Source organism: Pelobates fuscus, chromosome 3 (assembly GCF_036172605.1).
Source record: "Pelobates fuscus isolate aPelFus1 chromosome 3, aPelFus1.pri, whole genome shotgun sequence".
NCBI classification, from domain to species: Eukaryota; Metazoa; Chordata; class Amphibia; order Anura; family Pelobatidae; genus Pelobates; species Pelobates fuscus.
Genome location: NC_086319.1, coordinates 90,394,520 through 90,419,341, shown reverse-complemented (window position 1 = coordinate 90,419,341; position 24,822 = coordinate 90,394,520). Strand labels below are relative to the sequence as shown.

The 24,822-nt window shown below is 38.8% G+C and overlaps 1 protein-coding gene across 1 annotated transcript; it reads left to right on the top strand.

Annotated features, from left to right (window-relative positions):
• Positions 1-3,325: 3,325 nt before the first annotated feature.
• Positions 3,326-21,013, top strand: GRPEL2 (GrpE like 2, mitochondrial). The gene is made up of 4 exons (XM_063445227.1): positions 3,326-3,446; positions 16,384-16,543; positions 18,201-18,282; positions 20,046-21,013. The coding sequence occupies exons 1-4, from the start codon at positions 3,367-3,369 to the stop codon at positions 20,375-20,377; spliced, it is 654 nt and encodes a 217-aa protein (XP_063301297.1). The 5' UTR covers positions 3,326-3,366; the 3' UTR covers positions 20,378-21,013.
• The last annotated feature ends 3,809 nt before the right edge of the window (positions 21,014-24,822 follow it).

Sequence of the window (24,822 nt, the reverse complement as noted above, 5' to 3'; positions counted from 1 at the left end):
TACTTGTGTACACTTGTATCCTAGCAACAATGGGTGAACACGCTCTCATGTTCGCACGTCATCACGTTGGTACTGACCTGCACTTCCAGGGTTCACACGGGGTGGAAGATTGCTCCAGCACCTCGTATTTATTCTCTTTAAGTATAAATACACCGTATTGTTAATATTGTGGTGATCTTGATAAAGATCGGCTGGGGGTCGAAACGTTGATTGGAAACCATCCCATAAGTTGTAAGTTGCCTAAAATGTCTCATTACAGCCTTGTTTCTGTCTTCATCCCTAGTCACACGTAAAAATGAAACTGTCCCTCTGACCAGATGTTGGGAGGTATGTGAGGTAACCACTTACTCTAATAATGTTTACAGATTTAAGTCTATACAGAAGGCATCTGTAGCAGACTATTAAGCTGTGTTTTGTTTCTCACTTGACAACAAACACCTGCGGCAAACAAACATTTGTTCCAAACTACAAAGCTAGAAAGTCAGGTCGAGTTAAAAGCAGGTATTACCGTCAGACAGGTAAACATGCATCAACTGTAAAATTTGGATTGGAGAAAAGCACGGTGTACAGTACAAAATGGCCAGAGGCAAAAACAGCTAACCAATAACAAATAAAGAACACAAGCAGAGGTCAAAGGTTAGCAGCAAACAAATCATTAGTCATTGACACAAATGGCACTTCCAAATATAGACACAAAGAAAACACTTGAGAAAGAACACCAATATAATCACTATCAGACAATGAATATGAGAGTTGAATTTTTAAAAGGTGTAATATTCAAAAGGAGTTTACAAAGTAAATGTCTATTCCATATGGGAAATGTTTTTTGTTAAAAAAAAAAAAAAAGAAGAGGATTCAGGAAGCACAATGCTGACAGAAATAGTATTTAATTTTAATAAAATGTGTAATAATATTCTTCGAAATACACACTTACTGCGATTTAGAAATCACAGGAGTGTTTATTCCTGAGCTATGTGATGCCTCATACACAATAGTTTGCGATTATTTGGTCCCTCTTAAAAAAATGTATTTGATTCATGAGTTTATTTGCTGTAATGAATGTTAAGGGTAATTCTCTAAAGTGTGAATTGTCATGATTAACCCCTTAAGGACCAAACTTCTGGAATAAAATGGAATCATGACGTGTCACACACGTCATGTGTCCTTAAGGGGTTAAATAGCCAAACTAAAATCATGACAGAAATCTTTCACAGTTCGTTATTTTGACTTAAAATCTAAAATCTCTTTGTATTTCTGACAATTGCATTTTGGTGAATAACTTGGAGTTAGTCACTGAGAACCAACTTGCAAAATTTAAACCCAAATAAGGCTGTATTGTGCGCGGTTTTGCCAACACAAGTGATTTACTCTAAATTTAGCAAGCTGTGCCTCATGTCACCAAAATGTACTGATTAATGGATAAGACAAAAAAAATTTAACAAAAATCAATCTATTGACTTTAAAAAAAAAAATTTGTAATCCATTGAATAAAAAAATAAGAAAATCTGCTTTTCTCTCGGAATGGTGGAGTTATGACTTGGAGCATTTGGAGGATATGGGTACGATAGATGTCCACCTGTAAATTCAGAGAGAGGCAGATACAAACACAGCTCCCTTTTTCAGCCATTCTTAAAACCTAATAAGTGCGGAACATACACACAAGTGGGAGGGAAGATGCAGCAATCTCGGGGTATAATTTTGAGTAGCAGTGGGAATGTGTCTACCCCCAAAGATAGTATGGCACTCATGTGGTCATATTGATGAAAATCTAAAAGAATACTGGGGAGTAGGTAATGGAGTACTGTTATGCTGGGCTAGAATAAACATAGGCACTCTCCATGATTTAATCGCGGTTCCGAGTAAATGAGTGGTGAAGATACCAATTATTTTACCAAGCAGCAGTTATTTACATGAGTTATCCTGATATTAAATCGCTGATTTTTGATGGTTCTTTGCGTATGGACCTATGTACATTAGCACACATGTTCTTTCTTATTGAGACCTGCGTTGTTCTTTATTTTAGTATACTGAAAAAACTCTGTGTCAGTAGGCTGGTCAAAGTACATTGAGGATTGAAGGATGGAGTGGGTGTTGTTTCCCTAATTTGCGTATCTATCGGTGTATGTTGATGAGTAGGGCATGATATCTCACTGGGTCATGGGTTGAGTATATGAGGTTAAAGGGACACTCTACCACTGAAATACAAAATAAATACAAATCACTGTTTAGTAGATATACGCCAAATGAAAACATGCATGCATTTAATTATGCTTTTTTTATTTCAATGGGGGTATATCTAAAAACAGCTTGCAAAGGCTGCAGACCCACTTGTAAAACCCTTTGCAAGCCCTCCCCTTCTTTCCCAGCCCAGAACTACTGCCTGCTTGAAAGCCAGGGGGTGTAACAAGGTTAATTTATAAAAGCACTAATTTGTATTGAAATCTACACTTTTTGTAAAATGACAAAAAGAAGACACTATTCACACAAAGCTTTTCAGAACTATTTCCAGTCCATTTAAAAAGGTTAGATCCCAATAAGTCAAAGGGCAGTGAGGCAGCAAAGATTCGCCACTCTGTGACACTCGTACCTTAAGTGGGCATGCTGACGGTGATGTTGAATGCATCAATCCCCGTTCCTGGAAATTATCTGGCCTAATATATGTAGCAGTAGGTCTAACAAACTCTATATGTCATTTTCACTGCATTTTCTCATCCGAATGTTGTTTATTAATACCTGATTTATATCAGTAATCAAAATATCTGTATAAAATAATTACTTATGTGAGATACAAAAAAAGGAAACATCACCGTAACTATTAATTTTAACTATTAGTAACAAAAATATATTCTGATGTACTATCACTTACTATTTGCCAAACTGGGAATTGTAGACATTCTACAAAGGAATTGCACATTTTGGGCAAATGCCCGAAAACTGTAAAAGTAGCTCAGTTTTTTCCACCCTGTAGGATTCTATTTTATTTTTTATTAGGGTTGGGGATAAATTGTGCATTTCCCTTATCATTTCTCCACAAATTCCCAGTTTAGTTAACTAGGCCATTGTATACACACCATGACTGCTCTACATATTACTCTGACATATGGGGACAGACTTCTAATGAACAATTGACCTGCCTATTACACTGTGATCACTATTTGACCTTCCTGCCCACCCAGCCTCCTCATCCCCCCCAACTGCCCAACTCGTGACACTACAGTAAACAGCAGAGGGCAGCCGCACTGTCTGCCGGGAGTTGTAGTTCCACCCCTTGTCCCTATTGGCTGCCCCTGGAGAGGGGAGGGCCTGCCAGCAGTAGTAAAGCTCGGTGCATGCGCGGCCCTGCACAGCTAGTGAGAAGGAGTAAAGATGTTCTTAGCACGGGTTAGGACCAGGGCTGCGGCGGACCAGCTCGGGGTGCTGCTCACATACAGCTCCAGGCAGGGCAGGTAAGAGATTACATAGCACATGCTTTCATTTGCTTACTATAAAAAAAAAAAATCTATAATGGGACATTGGTTTCCACATACATGGTTGCCACATAGTGGCAGTGGGAGCATGCATTTCATGTCTTTTTGTGTATGGGAAGGGCAAAATAAAATATATATATTTTTTCACCACAACTCCCATTTGGCACAGCCAATAGCTGACTGAGCATCTTTGGAGCCTTGGCCCAGGAGAGCAACTCTGCCAGGGCTCAGCAACCACTAATACGAGGTTTATTTCCCAACCTGTGCACCTTGCTTTAATATTTAGAGGGAGGTGGTTATCTAGGGTAACATCAGCGACCCTTCCTCCTTTCCCAGTTTCTTGCCCCCCACCTCTGCTTGTGATGGCGCTGTATACTGTACACACCAGCCAGTGCAGTGTGTGAATTGATAAGGGAGCAGAAGTGAGGCATTTGGGGGGCTGGTTGTGGTCTTCACGTGTATTTGGGGGGTATATGCATGCTTGTTTATGTAACCTGCAAGGTTGTGTTGGTTTCTGGCTGCACTGTAGTTTGCGATGTGTTGGAGATCTGAAAATGAAACTCACTGTAAACCTGAGTAGAGTGGATTTTTGTGTCTCTGCATATTTGGAAGGGGGAGCGGAGGATTAGTTTTCTATCGATACAATGTATTTTGGATCCAAACTTTCCCGTTTGTTTATTTACATGGAACGTTGGGTAAGAGTCCCAGTCAGCTACCTGTTTGAATGTATTATTGTAGCTACTGAGAAGTCATTAGTTGGTTAAAATATAACTTTATACTTTAATATGATGGGAAAACAACGTAGTGGGGGTACAACTCATTAACAAAAGGAAAGAAAAAAAAAAAAAACCCTCCCTAGATACACGCTCAGCACTAGGGTACTGATCCTAGGGACCAACCAATACACATGAAGTCTTTTACATTAATGTATTTGTTTTATTATGATCGGTTTAATTTGCAGTTCCCAGTGTCCTGATAGCTCACATCAGAGACCTCCAGACCCCTTTAAGTAAATTAACATACGAATGCCATCCCCAACTAAACAGCATCCGGACAATTGCTGTAACCATGGGCAACAGAGAAATGTGTCTCTCTCTCTAGGCATTTAAGGAATTCTTACTAGAATGGCCTTTTACAATTTATCACCTCACAGCATCTTTTCTGTTAACCTTCTTGCTATTTTATAGCTTTGGGATGTAACAAGTATGTGAAGGACGCTGCTAAATATTATCAGATTGGTCTCTGAAATAACATGCTTAGTGTGTGAATACCTTACCATTAGCTGCTCAGGCATTTTTCTGCACATAGAAACATTTATTACATTTAGAGTGACTTGGTTGTATGTATTGTAGCAGAATACAATCAATCCTCACATATACCATTGGAAGAACTGTGTATATACACTTATGCTAATTGATGTCCCCATAGTATGCTAATATCACTCCCACTGTACTTAAAATCTGACTAAAAAGGTTAATTACTTTCCTCAAGTGGAATGCTAATTAGTATTTTACAGTTAATTGAAATAACAATTCAAACATCGGCAACATTCTTTTCACTCTGAATCTCCCATTGTCATGGGTTTCTTTATCTTGCTACTATGGAAATTACTTTTTTTTTTGGCTACTCCGTCCCTTATTGGCTTGCGATTTATTCCCATGGAGAACATTGTGCTTGCTGCTGCCTGTCCTTATAACTACCGGTAAATATTTATTGCCACAAGATCCTGTCACGCTAAGGGTGTAGAAAAGCACAGGCTGAGGCTGTCCTTAAATTTTTCTTGTCCAAGGAAAATGGCCTAGATCTTTCTGTGTTCTGGCTTAATATAAATATTCATTGATTGATTGCACAAGTAAGAGGCTTCTCAAAATTCATTATTTTTCATAAATCTGTTCAAACCTCGGCATGCTTAGTTATTAATGCTTTTGCTGAAGTAGCTCAATGGACTGCAAGTTTAAATGTTATGCATTTTTACTTTCCTAGTGTGTGTAGGGTTTCTGTAAAAAGTGTTGATGGTTGAATCATTCTATACAGGTAATTCAGAAGTAAAACTTCCACATCATCTGGTTTTGTGCAGAGCGGCTCATTTTGTGTGCTAGGAGAGAAGCCATTTTTGGCCACTGTTCAAAAGATTTGACCGAAGACAGGAGGACTCCTTTGATGACTCATTGCACTATAATCACTAGGTGATGGGTTCTAGTTGAGCATTGTGTCCATTTAAGACCAGTTGAAATGCCAAAGATCTTAATCACTGATGTAGACTCTTGATTGTTTTGGTAATTTGCAGCTAACCAGCTGTTAGTACAGCTCTCATTGATGAACAGTTATAGTTGAGTCTTGTCACACCCAGTTTTGGAGACCGTTTTGGGTGTAGCCCAGTATTTTAGTCAGTCTGCCTTTTAGAGTAGATAAGATGGCTTAGTTGTGTGGGGGCTGGTTCATAGGGAGAGGTGCTACGTTATCTTAACATGATTTGTTTATTGAACAGATGCATTTTAACTTGTGGTATTAGGTGACCCACTCAAAACTGATAATTTACTGTATGCTAAGATAAAGTCTGGGATGGGCCTTTGTTGGGCACTTTCCATTGTCTGGGGTTCTCCTTTGTACTGTAAAATGCACTGTTTAAGTAAACTATTTATTTCCGGAGACATTAACCTGCTCTGCCATTGCTTATTTATTAAAGACCAAATTCTCACTACTTCATCTTGCCTTGTAAGCTACTTACCTGTAGGTACAGGTAACATACAAAAGTATCTGCCTGTAAGAAATGGAAGAGAAATATGTAACAATGACTGCATCTCACTGTAAATGGATTGCTTGATACCGTTATGCTAAATTACAGGAGAGGTAAAAACCAATAACACATATAGTAGATATTACAAGGCAAGAAGGCGCAATTTATTCATATCGTAGTGAAAAAATATCGTGAAGAACCATAGAAATTGTGCCAACTACTATTTATATACAAGTATGGAATTTAGGCCAATATCAGGAGATATGTTCAAAGATAAATACTGTAAGTAGTACAAATGATGCCAAAAATTCTAATTCTGATTTATAATTACTAGAGACTGCTGATCATTATAAGTAGGAAATATGTTATAGGCAGGATACGTGAGAAGGTGGTAACCAGTGGCTCAGGATCCATCGTGGCAACACACTTAAATAAGTAGAATTACTGAAGATATTAAATTGTCCTTGTGAGAACAAAACAACTACATACTTACGCCGACCTTACCTTCAGATAGCGATGACGGTCTTACTGCAGAGCCTTTGGTGGTTTTAATATCCTTGTGCAGCTTGTTTTATCTGCAGAGATTAACACCAGTCCAAGCATATAATTCATAAATATGACATCAATGGAAAGTCAGGAAAGTGACTTATGCGTATCTAGGTAAAGAGACCATGTAAATATATAAGCCAAAGATTTGTCACAAACAGGCTACCTTATTATATTACCTTACCTTATTATATTATACATATTATACAGGATGGCTCCACAGCTTAAAGCCATATATTGGCTGGAAGGTCCAGATAGGAAAATGCCTAGAAGAATCCCTGTGAATATCAACACATGCAAGAAGTAGTGGGGCTTTTTATGTTCAGTGATTTTCCTTACTGTTCTGGTATTAAGTGATGTATTGCATGGAATGTTACACCTGGTAGAATGGTCTGTGTCACTGGCAATTGAAACATTTCCGAACCCCAACATCATCAATGTGACATGGGGAATATGAGCCTAAGTGCAAACTTTATTGCAGAAAATAAATTAAAATGTTTCTCCTGACTAACTTACAAGGGGAATCCCTGGGAAATTCTGAAGGACCAAGAGCATGCCATCCTTGACAAACCTTACAGGCATTGCCAAGCATTAGGATCCACAAGGGATCAGATGGCAGAATACTGAATATAACAACTGGCATAGTCATTAAATTATACAGACTATGCTTAACTAAAATTCACTCTGTTATAAAGGAATTTCTAAACCAATTCTAGGCGCTGAGCCAGTAACCTGAATAAAAATTATGAACCATACCTGGAGTAGTGAATTTTGCAGAGTAGTATCTTGCAGAAATTAAAAATGATTACTAAAGTTGTGAACTGGTGATACAAAGTATTTTAAATCATCTTGTAAATCAAAGTCAAATTTCATTTGACAAGGTAAAGCATTCCAATGAAAACAGTCAGGTAATTGCTTCAGAGATATTCCGTGACAGATGCTATATAAAGTAACACTGTCTCCATAGCAGCGCATATACTAAGATTATGAGTCAGATAAATTAAGTATATTCTCACAGCACTTCATACAGATTATATCACCCACATATACTGAAGCTGTAATTAACAGCAGCCCACACTCAGAGCTTATGGTTAGACTTGTATACTTGAGTTGTCTTCAACACCTCATACACATAATTTATATTAGTCTTATATTGCGGCTGTATCTTCATATCATTCACATATACTGTGGCTGTGTCTTTAAACTAATACACAGAGCAGATGGTGGACACCAAGTTATACATATATCCTCTAGAATGTAAGCTCATTGAGCAGGGCCCTCCACCTCTGTTCCTGTATGTCGAGTTGTCTGGTTACAATTAAATGTCCGTTAGTCCACCCTTTGTACAGTGCTATGGAATCTGATGGCGCTATATAAAAAAAAAATAATAATCATAGAGTAGACACCTCGTTGTAACTGGTACATGGAGCATGTAGTGGACACATACTGAGGCTGTGCTTTACTCTAGCTCAGATACTGAGGCTATAGTGTCTTCAGACCAGTTCATACAGAGAGGCTGTTTTGGTCTCCAAAACGGATTTAGAAATATCGTCTTCCACTATCTGAAAGAAGCCTTGCTATGTGCTAAAATGTTTTTTGAAGCATACACACTAGACTAGAGCATTTTACTGACTGAGCAGGTTTCTAATTTGTGACAGATCTTTGCATTTTCTTTAAAAAGCTTTGCAAAAAAAGACGATTTTATTTGAAGCCGTCTTGTCATGTGTTTAGTATGTCTCCGGACTGAGGAAGTTATTTTCCATTTTCTTCTTTCCATAAACCATGGCAGTTACTGTTAGACTGGTATTGCATCAGACATGCACTCCCAGTTCACTTTAAGAACTTACTTTGCCAGAAATCATCCTTTTACGGAATGTTCTGTCACACATCTCATGGTTTTTGTACAACTACAACAACCATGATGCTTTGCCAGCCTGGCCAGAAGGTTAGCTCCCCCACCAGTTCATCTGCTGGGTATCTGCATTTTGCCCACAGGTGACCCTAGGGTTATGTTTTAAATGCTTTCTTTAACAGCAGGACAGGCTGAAGTGCATCAGAGTTTAAAATGGATACAACAGTTACATATATCCATTGTGGACCTCATTTGAATATGCAAATATAGCACAGTACTGTCTGTAATTAGTGTTCATGTGTACTGTAAATCTGCATTCATATTTTTTTTTTTTTTTTAAATGGGTCTGCTGACTTGTTTGGGTTTTGTGGTTGTGGCACTGCTGACTTCACTGTTCCTGTCGTGTCTGGTTTTGCTTTAGGTTAGCCATCAGAGAGAACAAGGCTTTTTTACACTAAAACTGTTATTTCGGCTATACACAGGGCTCATCTTGCCTTTTCATTGCATGTCTGCAAGTGTATGGCAGTGAGAATTAATGGTTAATATCATTTATAATTTTTTCTCTCACGTGTAATATGTGCTAGTGTGTGGAGTTTCGTCCCCCTCCTTCTCCCAGCTGTTTTCCTTCTTCAGAATTGCTGTTTTACCTGAGTATCAGGAAGCGGATAACTGGCTGCAGAGGCACGAACACATAGTAGGGCTAAGGGGAGGAGGGATTTCTAACTAAGAATCCATTCTGTTCCATCTATCTTTCACGTAGCTATTGCCAGTGCAAGATTTATCACATTTTCTAGTAAAGAGGAGGGACTCTGTTTAACAGAACTAATGTGAGCGGCTCTAGCAGAGAGCACAAGCAAATGTAAACTGGGAATTAAGGTTCATCTTTCAGATTAGCTGGAGTGGTGCCAAAAATGCTTCACTCTAATCTCTCTTCTAAGCGATGCAGTCTACACATCTGTAATTGATAGGAGTATATTGAAAGGGAAATAGGTTGTTGGGAGGGATTCTATCGCTAGAATTATAGCAAAATCCAAATGATGCATTCTAAATCGTTGGTGTGCTGGCCAAAAAAATTAAACAAAACTCTACCCAATGTGTTTTGGTCCTGAAGTTACTGACATTAATTTATGCTTTCGTTTTGTTTGTAAAAGTTGTTTTCTGCTTTCCTATTGAAAATGTCATGATGGGATTCAGTAATTAGAACTGCTTTCTTTCTTGTTGAATTTACATTTTTGTCAATCTTTCTTTTATTGAGGCAGGAGTTAAATAGGGTACAGAATAAAGAGGAGGGGATATACAGTGTTTGTACAGGATGGGATCGCTTTAACACAATAGTACATCTCCTACGAATAACAGCCTCATTTTATGTTTTATATTAAACGAGCGTTTCAGTAGATTAATAGCACGCATAAAGTAACAGTTATAGAGGTATTTTACACTAAGCGATTGAATCATCAGGAGTTAAATGAATTAAACAAATGTAAAACAAATGAGAAACCCATCTGCGCTTGTTGTTGCTAGACTGGTCATGAAAGGTAAATAAATCTAAACACGTAGGTACAATCCAGTTGGCTCGTTGCTGTAATCGCTTTAGTAGTTGAAATGTTAGTTAAGGCGTTGCAGGTTCGATTTAAACTCGCTAAGTGAGGATAGACAGATATCTGGTGATACATGGGTAAATAGCAAGCTAACAATTTAAGGGAACACATGAGTTAAAGAACGCGGAATGTGCTAGGCAAATGCATCAAGCTAAGTAAGATTAAATGGGAGCAGGTAGTCTAAACACACGCCTAATGAGTGTAGGCATAACAATAATTTGTTATCGACAGCAGTCAAACGTGTAGCCTTGCTTTGGGCAAAGGTTAAGCAGTGAATTAGTTGTTCGCAGATTAACATAGCTTGGGTCTAGTGTGGGTTACTATCCTATCTGTGTTACCCTCATTGCATTGTTATTGTGTGTCTCTGTGTATAAAGTGGAGACCCATGTTTGGGGGCAATCTACGGGCTACGCTCTCCATAATGTTTTAGAGTCTCTTCCCCCCCCTCTGCACTGATATAACAACATTGCACTTTAGGTGGATAAAGCAGATAAATTAATTACAAAATGGCAGGATCTGGCATATGTATAAGCGTTTCAAGAAACAGGTAATTGTCACCAGGAGCAAGGAAAATAAAACTACAGAAAAATTGTGGAATCAGACTGAAAACATTCTGTCACCAACAGTCTCTAGTGGAGTCAGTAAGAGCAGCGTGGTTAGTTACTCATCGCTAGTGGCAAGTGTCCCGTTTAACCCACGCCAGCCTGTGGAATTTCACCAGCCCGTTGAGGCACCCATGTGTTATTCCTTTGCGTTGGGTTGTTAGTTGGAGGTAGCCGTCTTGATGCCTCTGATCCCGGTTGTTGAGGTTGGCTGTGATGTTTAGCTGTCCCCCTTGTTGCAGCCCTCTGCTCAGTCCCAGCTCTGGGTCGTCTCACGGAAACCTGCCGGTCTGATGAGCTTTGCTTGGGTACGTTGCTGGGGTTGTGGGGTGGCCTGTTATTGTCCTTACTGCGTTTGTGGATGCGGGTGCTAGTATCTGGGTCCGCGTGGCCAGTTTCCCGCTTTCTCTTGTATCGGAGCTGGACCGCCGCCCTGAGGGCCTGTAGTGGGGCTCCATAGTGGCGACGGCGGGTCTCCGGGCGGATCCACGAGGCTACCGCTCGAGCCGCTTGAGGATAGGGCATTCCCCTGAGGTGCAGCATCTCACAGAAGGCCGAGTAGAGCCTGTCCAGGGCCGCCAGGGGGAGGGGGTACCTGAGCTCTTCCTCAGTCTTGTTTTTCGGCGGACGTCGGGCGGCCATCTTTGCCACTGCTAGCTTGCTTTCTGTCAGCTAGGTAGGTTGTCTCACTAGCGTTCGGTTCTGGTCCGCCGGTCTAGTGGGGACCGGGATGTCCCCCCCGGTCCAGAGGGGGGGGGGGGGGGTAGGAGGTCTGTAGTGCTTTCTGGGGCGTCCGGTGTCGAGGAGAGCGGCCGCCTCTCCCCGGCTCCAACTCCCGCAGGCCTCAGGTAGCGTTGCGGTCTGGGAGTCCCGATTCGTTCGAGAAGGGTATCCCCGGTTCTCCGGTGCACCCCCGTCGTGGGTGTCGCACTCTGGAGGGGTTCTGGGCGATATAATCGCTGAAATCACCTCGTTTATTGCTCGCCCAGCGGGAGCTCTTTCCCCACGCTTCCAGTCAGTTCGGCGGTCAGACTCCGCCCCCCCCCGTTGAATTTACATTTTAAATTTGTATTCTTTTACAAATGTAAACAGTCCTCACCAAAGATAATCTTAGGAAAATGCCATTTGCTGTGTGTGCATGGATATCAAAACTACAATTTATTCCAGTCATCTTTGCAATAAACAGGAAGGATACAAGAGGCCCTCCTTGCTTGCAGATCACTCCAAGACACGCTTGTAAAAACAAGAGCAATCGCAATATATTCTTTCTGGTAAAACACTTTAAAAATAAATGCATCTCTATGAGGAACGTTCAGTGTTTCCATGCAGAGCGTCGAGACTTTGTGCAGCACTGGACTAGTGGCCGTCTGAGTGACTGCACCTAGAGGTGATACTAGGCAGCAATGGAAACACTGCATTTTCCGTGTTTACATTGAAAAGAATGCAGCGACATGCTATAGACACCAGAACCACTACTTCAAGCTGTAGTGGTTCTGGTGACTATAGTGTCCCTTTAAATGTAGTCTTCTATCTACACCTTGACCTATTCATTGATCACATATGATGAAGCCAAGCTACTCAAGGGAAAGCACACTTCTTAATGATCTCTGGCTTAATTTCACTCCCAAATGTGATGCTTTCCTGGTAATTGGCCACCCTGCTTAGATGCAGGAAACAATAGAAAAGGAGGGGGCGGCACTGCTAGTAAATGGACTCGATTCACTTTTTTGTTTCCTCGGTTCTTTCAAATGTCAGATTGACTTTGCCAAGCAGCATTTTAGAATGACAAGTTTTTGGCTCACTTGTTTTCCAATGTTGATGGTCTTAGTATTTTTTGTTTTACGAATATATTAAGCATTGCCTGCCTTATGGTGTCATATCTTAATGCATTGCTTGCATTTAGTATAAACATGTGTTAAGGTCAGGTTGCTTATATTAGTGAGTTGTCGGTTTGGTTTGGCATAGTTCATGAAGGTGTTTGCAGGTGAAATACAGTTTTTGTTGTAAGCACTATTTGTCAAGTTTTGTATTGTATTGAATGTATTGTACTTGTTGTCTTTTTACTTGTACCAATTATATCCATGCACAGCGCTGCGGAATGTGTTGGCACTTTATAAAGTATAATAATAAAATGGTGTAATTAAGATGAGTCTCTGTGCATGTAGTATCTCTTTAAGTAGACTCTGTATCCTTGCCAAAACAATGGATTTTGTTGTGTATCATTTCCTGTGTTCCAGAGGGGCAGCTGTCTATCTATAGAGATAGGTAATTACATAAGCTCTGCCCATCAACTATAATGGCTGACATTCTTGGTGGTCTAAGAACATCTGGTGACAACCATCCTTTTGGTGACACACAGCTAGTGTGATGAATCCTTAATGAGTCTTTTTAGTCTGCTCATTCACATGGGGGTTGGGTGATTGTCGTTATCTTCTAGAGTGACTAAACAGCTACATAAGAAAAACCCCAAAGAAACTGAATTCAGCTGTAATACCGCACACTGGATATCAGATGTCTTACATGAGTTTGTTTTTTTTTTTTTTTTTTTTTTTTTTTTAATACCTGGGCATATCATCTTTCTTTAAGGTGGCACTTTCACTTGAACCAAAAAAAATGCAAATTCTGTGTGATGTGTCCACTCGTGTGGTGGGGGAGGGAGTGTATCGAAGGAGATATACTTACTGTTCCTTTTACTACAATATCATCTTTATTTCCAGGAAGTCTAACCTGCCTGGGTCCTGTCAATTTTGCCTATTCTGTAGCAATAGTCAGAATTGTGCTGAAAAAGATTTGGAAAAAGATTATTTAAAAAAAAAAATCTAAAAAATCCACAGGCATCTGTTTCTCAGTGCTTGGTTGATGGGCAGAGCTTCTATAATCCCATTCTACCATTGCCATTTCCCTAAAATTAGTAGGTCCTACATGAACTAAAGTACTCATTGAGTTCTCATGTGTATATTGTGACCAGGATTGTATCTCTAATGAAGTACATGCACCACCGGTAATACCTATTCTGACTTCTGTCCAGACATGGCAAAGATTCTATTACAAAACTATGTTCTGGTAATTAAACCGCTTTTCCATTAACCTCTATAGTGTAATTGCTGTTGCATTATATGCTCCTCTTTTATAATAGAATGTAGCCCCTAGTATCCATCCAGTTTCAGGATCACACACCTACCTCTGTGTCCTTACTCTGAGCTCCTGTAAGTCTACAACAAAAACCCACACACAAGTGCTGTCCTGACAAATGATAATATTGCCTTAATCTCAAATAAAGTGACCTGCTGCTCCCTCATTGTAAAAAAAAAAACATTTAATTGACTGTTATGACTTTAGTCAGAGGAGAGCATTATCATCTGATCCTTTAATAACCGGTTAATGCTGCATTTCTCTGGCACACAATGTGCACGGGACATGTTTGTTTTAAACATAAGATTAAACCAAGAACTGACACTCCAGGCTGCATGAAGTCCACCACTTGGTCTGTATGATGTTGGCCTATACTACAGTAGGTGACATGAGGTGACCTCCACACAAACCCACTTACAGTGTGGTGTTTCAAGGTTAAAGTGAACCTGTCATGAGGCGCTTCTCACTGTGAGAGGCGATTCTCACTGTGATTTTCAGTGAGAAGACGCCAGCGTCCATAAGAAAGCATTAAAAATGCTTTCCTATGGACTGACTGAGCCCGTGGCTCTTGCCGCGCATGTGCATTCAGCCGATGTCCAAAGGAGGAGGAGAGTCCCTGGCGCTGGAGAAAGGTAAGTGTTTAACCCCTTCCTCCAACTTCAGCCAGGAAAACGAGTTTGTTTTCCTGGAAATATAGTGGTCCTTTAATCTACTAGCTGTTTGAAACGTGCAACTGGGCAGCTATTGTCTATTTAATAAGAGAAAAGGGTAGACAACCTTATGTTGTCCCCCTCGTCCCCAGAAGTGGTTAGTATTATAATATAAGGGAAGGGCAATACATTGGAAGTGGGTAGGGGCCCTAATTATCAGATTCAAGGGAAGGGACTTGGTTCTCTCCCTCCTGCCCCACCAAATGGTGTAAAGTGGGAGCCCTAATTATCATATTTAAGGGGGAACCTTCTAACTTTCAGCCCCCCAAAATGATCAAATTTATTTTCATAATTCCCAACGCAACTAATGAAAATTTTTAAAAAGCAAAAACAAACCCTGTTTTTTCACAGACCCCTTCTTAAAGGGCAGTTGGTATTTAAAACTATCATTGACTTGCAAAAAAGCAAATAAACGATCATTTGTGATTGTAGATCATGCCCGATGCATGTGTTTTAGAACCATTACTTTGCGGTTATTCTGAATCCTATACAAAGTACCAGTTTTCATAAAATTCAAAACCACGTGAAAGCACAGATTTAATGCGGACTCCAAATGAATCCAGACAATTGCTGCACAATCATTTGGGCTGACCGAAATCCTACTGACTGTATTTTACTTTAGTAAATATGAGAATTGCTGTAGTGGTCAGAATTCAGTAATTTTTCAGTCATTTACACTGAATTTTGTCCATCCGGACAAAGTTTGGTGTTTAGTGAATAATCCTGTGAGAGCTGATTTTGATGGAGTTCGTCTATAAAACCAACATTAATGGTTACTCAGTATGGTCTCCATTTTGTGTTAAGCATCATAAATACAAAACAGCTCAGATGTTGCTAAAAATTCACCTGTGATCAGCTGATCAAGTTCCCCATAGTGTCTGCATACACTGGACTTGCAAAATTTCACAGGTGGTTTTTGAAAACTGCGTACACGATACTTTTGGGGAAAGTCCCCCTTCTTTATATTGAGAGTTTACAAAACTTGCCCTTCTTTTTACCCATAGGTGGGGCAAGTATAATTTAACATGGTAACCAGATGCCACTTAGAATTTGGTAACTCCTGTTAATGTATATATGGGAGACTGCCGAACGTTCATCCACAGCCAAATACCAGGCGTTAAACTCTTTAGGTTTTCCTAGAAAGGAAACGGCTGTCAAAGATAGTGACCGATTACTGACTTGTGACTAAATGATTGCCCCAAGCTATCTACGGGTTTATACATAAAGAAATTTGGTTTCTTTCTTAAAGCTTCCTTCTAATAGGAAATGCTTAATCATTTGACCTGGATGGGGTAGATGACCTTGTGACCTTGGTCAGCGATCTTTGTGCTTGATTGAGTAGTCCGTGAATTGAAAACCTAATTTGCAATACTTGGCACAGACCTTTCTAAAATCATAATTACATGTTGGATTTTTGATTTTTGTTTGTTTTCATCCCCTGAAGCTATGTACTAAATTTAGAAAATTTGGTTTAGATCAGTTGGAAGAAATGCAAAATACAATCTGGGTATTTTCAATATACATTTTATTTCAAACTAGGTTTCCTGAAAAAAATAAAATAATTTATATTTTTTGTATCAAACCTTTTGCTGTTTTGAATGATTTCACACCCATTTTTGTGGTCACTTGAGTGGATAATAAATAGTATAATGCTGTTCTTGGCGGTGAATTATAAGTTTTACGTGGATATAAAAATCTATAACTCTGTTAAAATTATATTGTGTGTCTTTTTGTTACAGGAATCTTTTGTGTGCCTTTAGTGCAGCAAATCAGCAGAGATATGCTGGGGATCATACTACCACTGGAGATGGCACTACTGGGGATCAGATTAAGTCAGTTGCCATGATGTCCTTGGAGAAAAAAGCACTGAAGCTTGAGGAGCAAGTGCAAGACTTAAAAGTGAGTAATATTTACACCCCTCTACCGTATTATAGGTGTTTTATTTACCAAACTCAGACTTTCAGATCGTAACTCTAGTGCATAAGTACTCTGAGCCTACATTTGGGTCAGAACACTTGGGAAATTCACTCTACTAGGAACAGATTTGGTTTCATATGTTAGAGGAACACTATAGCGTTAGGAATAATATGTATTCCTAATGCTATAGTGACCTGTTGGCCATTAGGTCCCCCCCCCCCCCCCCACCTGCAGGTAGTCAAAAAGGTATTTTACTTGGGTTTCTCCCTCACAGCTCCGGTGTCCTTGGGTAAGCTCATTGGAACTGAGATCATTGGAACCTGTGATCTAAGCCAATCCAATGCTTTTCCATAGTTAAAGGAACAATATAGTCACCTAAATTACTTTAGCTAAATAAAGCAGTTTTAGTGTATAGATCATTCCCCTGCAATTTCACTGCTCAATTCACTGTCATTTAGGAGTTAAATCACTTTGTTTCTGTTTATGCAGCCCTAGCCACACCTCCCCTGGCTTTGATTGACAGAGCCTGCATGAAAAAAAAAACTGGTTTCACTTTCAAACAGATGTAATTTACCTTAAATAATTGTATCTCAATCTCTAAATTGAACTTTAATCACATACAGGAGGCTCTTGCAGGGTCTAGCAAGCTATTAACATAGCAGGGGATAAAACAATCTTAATTAAACAGAACTTGCAATAAAGAAGGCCTAAATAGGGCTCTCTTTACAGGAAGTGTTTATGGAAGGCTGTGCAAGTCACATGCAGGGAGGTGTGACTAGGGTTCATAAACAAAGGGATTTAACTCCTATATGGCAGAGGATTGAGCAGTGAGGCTGCAGGGGCATGTTCTACCAAAACTGCTTCATTAAGCTAAAGTTGTTCAGGTGACTATAGTGTCCCTTTAAGCAGTGGCAGACTAGTGTGCATGCACGTCAAAACTCTGCACTGCGCCAATCAGTCTAGTTTTACTCTGTTTCATGGGAAGCTTTTCTAGTGGCTGTATAAGTGACATCCTCTAGAGGCATTTAAACCCTGCAATACAAACATTGCTGTTCTGTAGAATGGCATTGTTTGTTTAAACTTGCAGGGTTAAAGCGGTGGGGACATGGCTCTCAGACCACTTCATTGAGATACAGTGGTCTGGGTGCCTGTAGTGTCCCTTAAGTCTTCATATATGTTAGTGGAACTCTCAGCTCAGACTCTTGGGAGGGCAGCAAACCTACAGACTTTTTTTGATCAAATTTCTAATATAAACTAAAGTTCATAGTGTCTTATGTTGTAGTGCAACATAAATGAACAAGTTCTGGTGACGGTGTGAAATAAAAGATTTTGCGGTTTGATTGATAATTGCTATTGGTGTAACCAAACTGCAAATTATTCTCTGCTAGCTTCAGGATTACAGTAATGTGTCATAACAATATTTTGAAGACAATCTTTAATTTAAATAGGTTTTGTAGTAAATAGCACTTGTATTGTCAATGGAGTTAGATACATGCATAGTGCAGACAATAAATTGGTCATGCACAGAGGAATAATAAAACAATCATTATTTGGACAACCTTTTGTGTGGTTTTTGTTATCATTCTATAACTGTGAATTGGTCCTTTCTAAAGGTTTCTATCTCCATTTCCTTTCCTAGGAGAGGAACAGGATAACCATGGCTGACTCTGAAAACGTTCGTAAAAGAACACAGAAGTACGTTATGGATGCAAAACTGTTTGGTAAGCAGACGGATTACATCACATGTCTGTAGCAAAATATTCTAACTCTGCCGTTCATAACTGAGCTCTACATTTAGTGAAGTTAAAGAATTACCAAAACCGTGGTTCACAATTTTTAACCCCTTAAGGACCAAACTTCTGGAATAAAAGGGAATCATGACATGTCACACGTCATGTGTCCTTAAGGGGTTAAAAAGAATGCTAAAAGCTCCCCAAAATGTTCGTCAAACTGTCAAATGATGATTCCTCATAGTGGTTCCTCCATCTCTTCCCTAAAACACTACACAATCCCTTACTGAGGTGAATGTCACCCCCTTTTTTGTTTTTGACTCTATTTCCCCATGATTGCTACAGGCACCATCTGCCATTATCTGAGGAATGGCACATGTGAACAAATGTACAGTTATATGAGGGTTGCATAAATGTGCAAGTTATCTTGAGCAACACGATATGTATTTTAAAAGACAAAAAAATTGTGTAATTTTTTGGGTAAAGAAAAGTCAGACATATTACACTTCTGTATTAAAGTTAACATTGCTTGATTTCAGATATCATTTTTGATTGGAAGCTAGTACACAGAACAAGCACTTTTAAAACATGCTTTGGATTGTTTTTGTATGTTAAACTAAATTATGTCCTTTATATCTAGCCATATAAATTTCAACCACAAAATATGACGATTATGTCAACTTCATAGTTCCACTGAATCTGCCAGAAATCGTATATTTTAATTTATCCTCTCCTGATGGCATGTGCCTTCTCAAACATGATAGTTGGATATTGATGCATGCATCTGTGTTCACATCTTTGCTCTTTATTTTGTGGCAGCCCTATTTGTAGTTTTTCTGGTGTCTATATGTTTGGCATACTTGGCAGACATTTATTTTAACCGTGTATACATTTGCTACCAGCTGTTTGACTTGTTGCACAATGTATAGAGTTTCTATTGTTATAAACAGTATATGTCAATCACGGCAGAATCCGTTTAAGAATGAAGTAAAATGATCAGTCAAGTCACAGCCATGGTATTATTTGGTTTTCCTGCAGAGATGTTTTACAGACCGTTCTAAACCGTTCTGAATGTAAACTTTGAGAGTACATTGGCCTGGTTCCAGGCAATGAAGGCTGTTTGCCAACACAAGCTCAACTAATGAAGACCTATATTGGTCTTGAGCACAATAGATCTTGTCAATATGTGTTTGTGATGCATTTGTTAATTTTTTTATTTTTATTTTTTAAATTCTTTATTTTTGGTGCATGTTGCGTAACACATAACATCCGTAGGTGCCACTTCCATGTGGTCAAATAATAACCGTTCAACATCTGGTATGACATTCAGTATATTTGCACATTTTGTTGAGGTGGTGGTCCTATGTGTTCGTATTATACCTCCATGTCGTGTGTGTGGTTCTATTGGGAGCTCGGGGTGAAGCTTGTCTGTGGTCGTTTGTTATATTTGTTTGGGTTATGTCATGGAGGTGCTGGAGGTGCATGTTGTCCTATGTTACAACTGTGTAAGCTGCCTGTCCGAGGAGCAAGTAATGGGTCGTGCAAATTAAGTTAAATGGAGCTAATGGCAAACACAATAACATATATTATGTGTAGGAACATAGATTGTGGTGCTCTGGCCTAATTATGTATGGCAGTAAGAATGTTTTGTAAATCTTTTTGTTGTTGGTATCTCTATATAACTTGTTTGAGCTATATAATGAATTCTGGAGCTGCTTGATCTTCAAGTTTTTCTAATGTTGCTCTTTTTCTAGGGATCCAGAGCTTCTGCAGAGACCTGGTGGAGTTGGCAGATTTGGTGGAGGATGCAGTGGCACAGGCAGCAAAAGATGGGCTGAATGATATGACTGAAGTCCTGTCACAAGTGGATGGAAAGCTGCAAAGCATCTTCACGAAACATGGACTAGAGAAGATGAACCCCATGGGGAGTACATTTGACCCCTATGAACACGAAGTGGTTTGCCATGTGCCTGCTGAGGGGAGAACACTTGGCACGGTGGCAATGATTAAGCAAGATGGGTACAAGCTGCATGGCCGAACGATTCGCCATGCACATGTTGGACTTGCAGTGGAGTCACCAGAGTGACAAATGTCATACATTTTCTATGTTCACCTGAAAAACCTTTCTATTTATGGTGTTTAATAGTCCCTCTAGAAATTGTTTACTCCCCCACCCACCTATGTTTTAGTCTTATTTTAAATTTAGCCTTGGTACTCCATGGAAGTTTCCATATGTTGCCAAACACCTGGAGTGCCTTATCTGAACCTCATGTACATACGTGCAGGTTATATTTCGGCTCATTCAGCAACATACACAACAATTTTTCGCTGCAGTTATGGAGTGTGGCTTCATGTTTATTATCCAAACTGTTTTACTCTTGACCAACTCAAACAAACCTTATTTTAACTGGACAGAGAAACCAATCTGTTCTACTGACATTTATCTAACCGCTTACCACCAGGAGGTCCTGTTCTAGATGCAAGTGAGAAATGTATTCTACATCACATAGATCTGGCTTCCTATGATGGGGTCACCTTTTTATTTGTTTTCCAGGCAGGTAGAAGATCATATCAGGGCATCACAAATACAACTTTTAGTTTTGGTTGCCTATGCTCAAATGAAACCTCTGCATCACTGTCAAGATCACAAGGTCTGGTGTGGTGCTCGTTAGGTGCATGCAAAGTACCTTCTGTTAGAGGCCAGAGGATTTCAGGTTATATAAGAATGAAATCGAAAGGAACACAAGTGCAAAGTGTTTCAAAATACTGATATAATTAATAGACAAATGCAATATAATGTGATTTATTCATTATGTGAGAATTGTGGCGAATTTATGTGGGTTTAAAATTTTGGTGCAAAATTACTTAAATTGAAAAAATACATTAGCCATTCTACCATTTTCTGTTAAATGGGAAAAAAACTAAAACAATTTGTATCAAAGTGGATAACTTGTGTACACACACGAGGAACATTTTTCAATGTTGTGATGCAGCGACAGCGCTTGTTTTGGCTGTATGCCTTTCATTGAATTTTGTGTATTTTTCCCAAGTGGGACACATCCAACTGACTTTATCATACTAATTACAGATATGCATCTTCATGAACACAAACTAGTTTCCTGATCGTGTTTAAGGTGCTAGAACAAGCTCCTTTCATTTGAGATCATAATATTTTAGACTCGGTTAACAAGTGTCTACTGCCAGAAAACGGAGTAAGATTAAACTGTTTACATTTAATTGGCAAAAAAAAAGAGAAGACTCCATCAGAGCATTTGATTGTAGCTAATAGTTTGTTGCTTAAAAATAATTAACATATCTTAGAATTGCATATAAATGTGTACGCCTCCACCAGCAAACATTTCAAACTGATCTCCACCGCAACAGAGTGGTTTCTGGTTTCTAGCGCAAAAAAGACACAGGGCACAAATAGTTTAGTAATTTTATATTTTTGCTTTTATTGCATTGTCTTCCATATACTATCTTTGTTCTTGTTTGTGTTTTTTTATTCCATTAATTTATTTTTATGTTTAAATATGTCATTCTATCAGTGGGGCTAATAAAGTAGTAGATGGTTACGAGACTTGTTGTAGTTTGTGTTCCTTGATACAAAGGATGTACCGTACCTTTATTTCCTCTTTGTATAAAACAAATTAAAATGTACCAAACTTATTTAACGGAGTTGTATGTGCTCTGACCTGTGAAAGGCACAGCTAGATGATAATTCAAGATTGATTTTATGTGTGTTACTTATTCAATCTACCTCGTAAATGTTTCCAACAAACATTCTCTTGTCGTGGAGACTTTTTTTTTTATGGTGTGAATACGGTTTGACATTTAATTGACTCTAAGGGCTACAGTTGATGTTTCATCCCTCCCAACACCCCCTCTTATTATTGTACAGCAATCACCTCATGTATTCAGGCAGGTTAATAAGGAGTTATGGGACTGTTATTTAATTCAGGGGTCAAAAAAATTTTTTTTTCACTTGTGTGGATTATAAAATAAAATATTGTTTTCAATGTGAATTTGACTTATTTATTTCAGTATTGATCTTCAGTTAGCTTGTGGTTACATACAATAATGTCAAATCACTCTGATGTCTTCTACGCAACCACCAGATTTGTCATAGTTTCTAAATTTGTCCTACTCTTAATTTAATCATTCAGCTGCCAAGAAAAGTATTCATGGTATTGAGCAAGAATTAGGATGTGAATAAAATAAGCTATTTCATGTATTTTGCTTCCTCAAACTTGGTTCAGTATACAAAATGAAAGGGTTAAATATCATGCTATCTGCTCAAGTCACATTAACCCCTTAAGGGCCAAGCTTCTGGAATAAAAGGGAATCATGACATGTCACACAAGTCATGTGTCCTTAAGGGGTTAAGCAGATTAATCTCCCTGGATGGAGAATAGAAGCCCCACACAAAGCTTGTCATTTTCCTGAGATTGTTTAAGGCTTGTGTGGATCACAATCCAGCTGCTTTGCATAATATGACATTTATTTGACAGTTTAGGGTTTTTTCCTTTTAAATATAAGACCAGAGATGTCAAATGTCTGGAAATTTTGAAGCCATGGAAAAAGTTATTGACATTTTCTGAAAAATTAAAACAATATATGCAGTGTGAAGTAGTTCTGTAAATTTGAAAATAATTTTGTTACACCGGAAACCTGAAACGTAGTGTCTAAAAAAAATATTATGCTTGAAATAAAAGTACAGCTTATTCAAAAATAGCTTTTTAAAACTATTTTTTTGTTACCAAGAAAAGCGTTCTGTCTGTATTTAAGAGAGTTTCTACTATAAATAATAAAATAAAAACGTCTCCTCCAAGAATTCGAATGCAAAAATGATCCCAATCGCCCATCAGATTTGCGTTTTAGGACCAATTGCAAATAAGGTAACGGACATTATGTGTGCCAGTAGGATGTGGACGCATTGGCATTTGGGGGAGAAGTCTACATATTATAGAGTTTAAATACCATGTCAAAAACAATTATTGTCCAAAAAAAAATCCCATTTTGTCGTCTCCTCCCTCCCACCCCCCTTTTTTTTTCTTCTTCTCTATGATCCAGGTCTTCTAATCTCTACCCTACACTAATGGTTTGGTAATACCACTGTTAATAATGTATTTTGTTTAATCTTTGACAGTAAACTGCAGTCTTCATAAGTATAAACTATTAAAGCAATTGGTCTTTATAAAGATACCATGTAAATATGGGGTCTTTCACTGCTTATCGGACTAAGTACCTGTGCCTATGACATGGTCATCTCCTAGTGTTCTAGAGTTTCTTTATGGCTACACCCTTTAGGATGGGTGGATGTTTTGCTGTTAATATTTATATAGCATCAACATATTCCAGTGTGTTTACAATTGGATAAAAGGGATATTTGAAGGCCCTGCTCAAGTGAGGTTACAATCTATAAGGATTTGAGGTGGGCATATATATATATCAGGTGTTTTGCTGAACGACACATACTGGTAAGGTCTACTAAGATTTGAGCCTGGGATTCTTAGTTCATCCCAAGATTTGGGATTTCTGACACTTGTGTGCAGTTTCTGAGATCCCTACACTTTTTAGGCCATGACTTTTGCCCCCAGCAGCCAATCTGTTGTGATCAGAGTGAAGGTGATCACTGATGCGATTTGTATCATAGGCTGTGACGTATTCTGCCTCTCTATTTTCTAACTTTGTTCTGAGGTCAAAGAAACAGGAAAATCGCTATTAGTGTCCCAAACTGTTAAAACCTAGTGTGAAAATATATATATATATATATATATATTTTGATTCATATTACATTTTTTCATTTAATAAATATTTGTACAATGAAAGCCCTATTTCTCCTTAAAATGATGTGTGGGTGTACTTTTTATGAAAGAGGTATATTACGGGAAATCATGATTGAACTCCGTCCTTAAGGGGTTAATCTGACATTTGTATCTTTTGCAAGTCACTGTCTGTTTTACAGTTGTGTTGGTGGCTACTTATTGGTCTTTTGTTCATAATTCCCTGGTAGAGCAGCATATTTGCAAAGCAACCACTTGTTCATCCCTGAACCTATGTTCCAAAACTTAGCAGTTTTTTTTTTTTTCTTCAAGTCGAAAACTCCTAATGGACGTAGCGCAGCCAGGACACGTGCACGTAAGTCCACCTATTGTGTCTCCTAGTCATTTTTCAGTTTGATTATGGTTTCCCCTTTTTTCCCCCCTGTGGCCTTTTTCTATACTGTGAGAACCAGTTTGTCAGTGAGAGTGAATTCTGTTTTGAAGCCATGGTTGATTCATGTGGCTCTCTGACATCGAACAATGTCTTTAAACAACAATGACAGGTATCTTCTTATCTTTGTTTTCTGAAGTCTCTTATCTGTAGAGACAGTCCTGTGTGGTCTAGATAAGGTAATCCCTCATTACTTGAGCCATACAACCAAGTTTCAGATTCAGGGTTTAGCAAGTAATTAGCTGCTGGTGCACTAGTACTTGCGGAAAGACAGCCCCCTGCTGTATGTTATAGAATAGTGAAGCTGTTTTCATG

What these genes read in the sequence shown, in the direction of transcription:
- GRPEL2 (XM_063445227.1), top strand. Translation starts at nt 3,367, where the DNA reads ATGTTCTTAGCACGGGTTAGGACCAGGGCTGCGGCGGACCAGCTCGGG. An exon ending in TACAGCTCCAGGCAGGGCAG is followed by an intron (nt 3,447 to 16,383) that starts GTAAGAGATTAC and finishes TTTTTGTTACAG; the next exon opens with GAATCTTTTGTGTGCCTTTA. An exon ending in AGCAAGTGCAAGACTTAAAA is followed by an intron (nt 16,544 to 18,200) that starts GTGAGTAATATT and finishes TTCCTTTCCTAG; the next exon opens with GAGAGGAACAGGATAACCAT.